The sequence below is a fragment of the Onthophagus taurus genome, chromosome 3 (assembly GCF_036711975.1).
Source record: "Onthophagus taurus isolate NC chromosome 3, IU_Otau_3.0, whole genome shotgun sequence".
Taxonomy (NCBI): domain Eukaryota; kingdom Metazoa; phylum Arthropoda; class Insecta; order Coleoptera; family Scarabaeidae; genus Onthophagus; species Onthophagus taurus.
In genome coordinates this window covers 9189300-9196599 of record NC_091968.1, presented here as the reverse complement: position 1 = coordinate 9196599, position 7300 = coordinate 9189300, and the positions used below count along the sequence as shown (strand labels likewise).

The window sequence follows — 7300 nt, the reverse complement described above, 5'->3', positions numbered from 1 at the left end:
TCATCTATAAACGTGCCTTCTTGCAAAAGCCAATCTGTTTCTTCGGTGGTCTGCAGATAATCTGGGACCAGTAGCTGCTGCCCGAGGCTGTAAATTTTGAATACAAAGTCTTCTTCTTATGGTATCTTGACTAACAGCAGTGCCAGGAACCTCGCTTAGTTGTATTTGGTGCAGTAGTGAAGGAGCACTTAGTTCCCTAAGTGCTCGAAGCATCAAATATCGTTCCTCCACCGCATTTGTAGCTCGTGGCCTACCTTGGCCAGGTCTTCTAGCATAATCGTTTGTCTCTACAAATCTCTGCAGAACCCTACCGACCGTTGTATGAGCCACGCCAAACCTTCTACCATGTTCGCGATTTGTTAGTCCTTCAATGGACAAAGTTACAATTTGAACACATCCATCCCGATTTAAATTTCGTCTAGCACGCTCCATTATGAGTCGCACGAATGACAGTTATCTTATAAATTGGTAAAACAATTAAAACACAATACCTACTTTTATTTTAGAAGTGAGACTTATTTACTTAAAAAACAAGCCCCTCATGAAAAGCTGCTATGATTTCAAAATTAAATAAAGAAGACGTACAAATCCTATACAAAAGGCGTAATAATGAACAAATTATTGTAAGTGATATTAATGAATCGGAAATATATAATATTTCTAGAAATAAAACCAAAAGCCAGAGTGGTGCGCTAATTTTGCGGTTAAGTGTAGTTCTAGGTCTAGAATTAGTTCTAGTTTTAATTGTTATTCAGCGCTAGATTGTTGTATATTTTTATTGAATTAAACGCAGAACTAACACTAGACCTAGAATCATTCGGGTTTAGCCGTCTTAAGAGACGTGCGGCTAAACCCGAATGATTCTAGTTCTAGGTCTAGTGTTAGTTCTAGTGATAGTGCAAGTGTAAATCAAGAACTAACACTATACCTAGAACTAGACTTATTTGGGTTTAGCCGTCTTTAGAGACGTGCGGCTAAACCCAAATGATTCTAGTTGTAGGTATAGTGTTAGTTCTGCATAGTAACAGTGCTAGTGTAAAACTAGAACTAACACTAGACCTAGAACTAGAAACATTCGGGTTTAGCCGTCTTAAGAGACGTACGGCTAAATCCGAATGTTTCAAGTTCTAGGTCTAGTGTTAGTTCTACTTTTAATTCAGTATAAATAGACAACAATTTAACGTTTAATAACAATTAGAACTAGAACTAACACTAAACCTAGAGCTAGAAAGTGAAAACGCACGGCTAAACCCGATATTTTCTAGTTCTTGTTGGTGAATCTAGTTACTAACTAATTCTAGATGCACAGAAGTCCTCAAGGATCAACAGATCCAGGGGAAAGAGGAGAGAAATCTTAACATGAACTAGATTCTGTACGAACCGGACATCTTGCAAGCAAAGGTAGAAGAGGTAATAGCATACCTATTTAAAAAAAATAAAATATCCAGGATACGATGATATAATACTCCTATTTTTTTACTCCTAACTTTTGCAGAGTCTGAATGAACATGACCCAAGGATTGGTCTGCCTCTACTTTCATTCCTATACATAAGAAGGGTGCAACTATCTTACCATCTCCTTGATTTCGTACCCGAGTAAGATTCTGCTTCGAATTATTAATCTATAAGTGTTTTGCTGAAGTTCAGCGACTTCTAAAATATTTTGCAAAAGCACATAACTTATGTGTGCCGTAACTTAACCTCATTCTTATTTCTAAAAAATCTCGGTATAACCTCATAATCCATAAAAAAACGTTGCAATTCAGCCTGACAACTTCATTTTATACAGAATCATTCCAATCACGACATAATGTCTCAAAATATCTTTAATTCTACAATGTCTAAATCCAACCATATAAGCATGAATGTCTCAACCAGATCAGATTTTATTGCGTACTGTAATCTCATCTGTACAGTATAGAGGTTACAACTCCGAAAAGAGTTAAGAAAATATGAGAAATACTGTATTTCCAGATCATTATCAAAAGTAATAAAATGAAGAAGCCTTGCTTTAGACCATACCTTATTATAAAAGTAAATAACATCATTGATGTTCAAACTCGACTAGGAATACAAACTTACATTATTAGAAGTATCGTACTTGAACTCGGTATTGCTCCAAATCCTGCTAGACCACCAGCCAACGCTGAGGTAAAAACAACGTCACTGGACGGATCTCTATTTATCTTGCACAATTGATCCCAAACATCAGAAAACAAAGAGTCATACTAAACGTCATTGGATCAATAGTCAAAGCAGCATTATGAAACTCAGACGCAGAAGACACCGGTTTTTGAGGAATATTTGCAATTTTTGTGTTGAACAGTCTTTCTGATCAACTTAACTTGAATTACAACGCATTCCTGGTTATTTAAATCAGCAAATAAGGAAAGAAAATACTTTTTTCAATTTGTATTTTTCTGGAAACCAGGTTTTACAGGATTTTTTTACAAGATTGGGGTTGAATAGAATTTCTGATCAGTGTAATTTGGGTTGTATCGCATTCCTTATTATTTAGAACAGCAAATCAGGAAACAAAATATTTCTGTCAACTTGTAATTCTCTGGAAAGCAGGTATTGCTGATTTTTTTTGCAAGATTCGGGTTGAGAAGAATATCCGATCAATTTAATTTGGATCGCATCGCATTCATAGAATTAGTTAACATAGATCTAGTGTTAATTCTAGCTTTGCACAATTACTAGAACTAACACAAGACCTAGAACTAGAATCATTTGGGTTTAGCCGTCTAAAGAGACGTACGGCTAAGCCCGAATATCTCTAGTTCTAGATATAGTGTTAGTTCAACTTTTAGTTCTATAAAAATATACAACAATCTAGCGCTGCATAATAATTAAAATTAGAACTAACATTAGACCTAGAACTAGAAAGTTTCGGGTTTAGCCGTACGTCTTCAGCCGCAAAGTAAGTAGGTACTGCAAAGGAAGCACATTCCTATTTTATAAAACAATTAAAGTTAATGTGGTAATGTGATGAATTGTGCTTATTGGACAATTATTACAAATTGTGAAACTAGATATTAAGTAGTCATTAATTATTGTTAAGTCAACATGTAAACGTCGTACCAATTAATAAAATATAATAAATATTTTACTTTGAGTTTCATATAAAATACTTCTAAAATTCATAAATAAAGAGGGTTTATTACAGTACGCCCTGGTTTTTATAGAAATATATTTTTGTATATTGCATCTTAAGTGAAATTCACTGTATAGATTTCTAGTTATTACTCTTTATTGATATAAGACTGAACGGGACCAAAAAGGGGACGGCTATCTTGCGATTAATCATACCGAAGGGAAACCCTTTGCCCTAATAAAATCGGTCCCGCATTATTATCGTTCCTAAACGTAACCTCTCCGACGAATCTGGTCCGTAATAACGATGGGCGCACGTTTTGCGTGTAATGGCCCCAATTCTACCCGGTGGTAGCTCAAACTCGTTCTTGGGCATTCTTGGGATTACAACGTATTCGTTATAATTACGTCGACATCACCCTGAATTATGAGCACCCAAGAAGATTTTTCGCCCTCGGCCCCATAATGGCACTTTGCATTCCTTATTGTCCTACGGGGAGCTAAGGTTACGGTCGTAGTAAACGCGATGTAGTTTGTCTAATTGCCCACAAGGGTTGCATTCCTTATGAAATCTAATGTAATAATGATTTTCGAAATAAATTAGTTGCTTTTTTTTGCGAGGGGATAAAAGAGGATGATGATAACGTGTTTTAAGTCTATTATTTCGACAAGTAAAAAAAGAGGAAGGTTAAAGTAAATTGTTGGATTCGTTGAAAACAAGCTCCGACACTCGGCTAATTTCATTTTCGTTGAAAGCCTGTAACGCGGGAATAAACAATAAGCTCCCCAACGCCATCACCCATTGAGTCTGTTCATTCTTGTAGCTAAAATTCGAGTGGTTGGTGCATCGAATGGGGAGGCCACTCAGCTTGATTGGGAACGACCCGGTCCGATTTTGGTTCCGGTTATTCGACGTCGCGACGGTTTCCACCGTTAGGTACATACTATTCGCCATTAACGAAATTTCACGTCCGGAATTCGTAAACCTAGGGATACATACAATATTCCGGCAATTTCTGTCGTAACTATGCGCGATATTGCTGTCACATTGCGGTGCGCATTAAATAACGACTCCGGTGGCGCATTTTGCGGTCAATCCGTCCGCACTACGTAAATCACCAGGAAAACGAAGGAGGGGGACCACAAAGTGGCAAAAACGGGGTAGACTAAAGCCGCCCCTGCGTGTCCTAAGTACGTTTTCGGTTACAAGTTTCACAAGGGACAAGATAATCTTGTCCGCTATGATTAATGACTGTGACAGCTCCCGGAGCCCTACGACCGCGACGCCGGCTTCTTGCGTGCGAAACTGTCGCCGAAAAACGGCCGCTTAGAGAAGACAAGGTTTGCCACTGGGCGTCATTATGTATACACGTCGAGTTCTATCTGAAACAAAAAATTGCTTCAAAATCATATCCACATATTTTGAGGAACACGATGCCTAATTGGACTTTATTCATGCACAGAACAAAAGGAATAATTGGGGCAACTCAGCCGATAATAATTCCCGGTTTTATTGTAAAATTGAAACCGATCGTTAGTGTGCCGCTAATTGAGGGAAATATTTTGGAAAATTGGGCTAATATATTCCAATTTCAACGCAATTGTTTTTGACCGTTTCAAATGCAGACACAAATTGAAACAACAAAAAATAAAAAGATCATTAACCCAGTTCTAATAATTTTTCTCCCCCACTTTTGTTAAATAAAAACTTTCTTTAAAGCTTACATAGAAAAAATAATAATTTTCTTTCCTCTTTCTCGATTATTTTTTTACACATTCAAGTAAACGTCAAAACGAGAAAATAAGCCATTGAGCCTTTGTACACATCTCTTGTGAATTCCGTTGTACACAGGTGGAATCAAACAAACGACAGACACAAAGGACGGCCGCGACGTTACGTCCGCTCGGTCCATCACCAGGCATCCCTTTCACGTCTGTCTGCCAAAAGAGGGAGCCTCGGGCGAAAAAATGCCGAGAACGCCGAATATAAAAGTCGCCGAGGTAAATTTAATAAAACCGAAAGACACGGCGCGGACTCCCTTTGAAAGTAAAAGCCCGAACCCGTGCCTTATCCCGGCCAATTTGTCCGTCGCAAGACCCCCTTCGGGGTCTCGACCACCCTCCGACATTGCCAATATCCCTGTTTTAAAATTCGCGAACGAATTTTATTTGAGTCACGACGATTCAGAAAGAAAAAGAGGGCTGGGTGTTCGAATTTTGATGTACATTACGGGTCACGACTTTAATACGTTTTCTACGATCTTATAGTAGGCAGGTGTCGCAGTTCTTTTTTATTTATTTTTTGTTTTCTTCATTCTCCAGACGTGGCAACAATCGCACGTGAGACTGACGTGGAATATAAGGCGATTATGGTAATTCTAGAGCGTTGGGGCGGCCAACCGCGAGGCGTGGAACGTCTCCGTCGAGATTATATCGCAGTTTCACCGTGTACCATAGAGAAACCAAGGATAACTATCCTTTAAGTTGATTGAGAAGGAGATTACCGTCAGTCAGTCAAGTCTCACTCAAAAAATATCTAGTATTGTTATGCTAACAAAAAGAAATTACAATTAATTACAAATAAATACAAATACAGTAAAACTAAAACTAAATAACAACTAAAATTAGAACTAGGTTTAGCTGCACGTCTCTTAAGACGACTAAACCCGAATGATTCTAGTTCTAGGCCGTGTTTTCGTAGTTCTGTTTTTAGTTTAATAAAAATATATAACAATTTAGCGCCGAATAACAATTAAAACTAGAACTAACACTATATCTAGAACAATAAACATTCCGGTTTAGCCGTTTTAAGAGATGTTCGGCTAAACCCGAATGATTCTAGTTCTAGGTATGGATGATTTGTTATTATAAAAAATGTTTTTTAATGTTTTCAAAAGCAAAATGTTTTTATCGATAATATTACATAGTTACTATTTACATAGTTACACATTCTTGAGGTATGGTAGGCTGTGGTGCCGCCACAGATACTCCCCCTCTCACTAAATAACCAAAGGAAGAGTTAAAACTTTCAAAATCCAAAAGAAAGATTTTTAATTTAGGAAATTATCAAAAGAATTAAATTTAAGGTAAAGAAAATGAAACTTTTTTAATATTTTGTTTGTTAACGGTAGAAATATGTAAGTTTTCATTTAAAACAAATGCGGGTTGAAGACGATCGATACAAACTGTTAAATTTTTGTTATTTCGAAAAATGGTGAAATATTTTTTGTATTATTTAACTAATTTGAATGGTCCTTCAAATCTAGGGGACAATGCGCCTCTCATACCTTCCAATTTAAGGAATACATAGTAGCTCTGTGAACCTGGAACCCGAGTTTACGATATTTTGGTTTAATTAGTACCATTCGATAGAGAATCGTTTGTAATCGTTTCTACTACCTTTAATTTCGTTTGTACCTCAGGACCTAAAGAGATAAAAAAGAATTGAAAAATTGCCGGAACCCCACTTTTTAATATTCTAAGGTCCACTTTTACCACCTCTAGTTAAAGTGGTTGTTAACTCTAAGTAATAGTGCAAAAATCGGCTTTTACCACCATATTTACCTTGTTGATAGCGCTAACTAATAGTTATTTTCGGTCTATCCGTAACTATCGGTTTGGGGGTCGGGTTAAATATTTACCTCATTGATAAACTTGGTTGAAGGTATTTTTAACCAGATGGCGTAACATAAATCTAACCTAAAATCGTAATAAACCCTTACGTTCGCTCAAAACTCCATAATAGTGATTAAAACGGTGTTATTGTCGTGTTATAACAGTGTTACATAAAAAATCATGGATTTCGAAAGGTTTGAAATTGATGAGCAAGAAATCTTGGAGAAAATTAATTATCTATTTCCCATTCGAGGTGGACGCGTAATAAAAGACAGAATAGACCACCATCAAACTGATGAATTTATTAAAAGATTTCGATTATCAAAGGAAAGTGTGTTTTCACCACATTTTAACACAAATTGATAATGACATCAAACCACGAACGAGGAAGTATTATATATGTACAGGGTGTCCCACGATGAACTGCGTCGATCGATATAGGAGAAACTATGAGTAGTATCTTTCTGAAAATTTGTAGGCGCACTTAAGTCGATATGCCCAAGTCACCTAAAATATTTTCAAGACTGTCGCACTTCCGGTTATACCGGAAGTAGACAACAACTTCGTTATTTTAAATGGAACCACCTAT

General features: G+C 36.8%; 1 protein-coding gene across 1 annotated transcript; it reads right to left on the bottom strand.

Moving 5' to 3' along the window:
• Positions 1-432, bottom strand: LOC139429334 (uncharacterized). The gene has a single exon (XM_071195019.1). It carries the CDS (start codon positions 430-432, stop codon positions 1-3), a length of 432 nt encoding a protein of 143 aa, XP_071051120.1.
• Between the last annotated feature and the right edge of the window lie 6868 nt (positions 433-7300).

Coding starts and splice junctions, on each gene's coding strand:
- LOC139429334 (XM_071195019.1), bottom strand. CDS start 432: ATGGAGCGTGCTAGACGAAATTTAAATCGGGATGGATGTGTTCAAATT.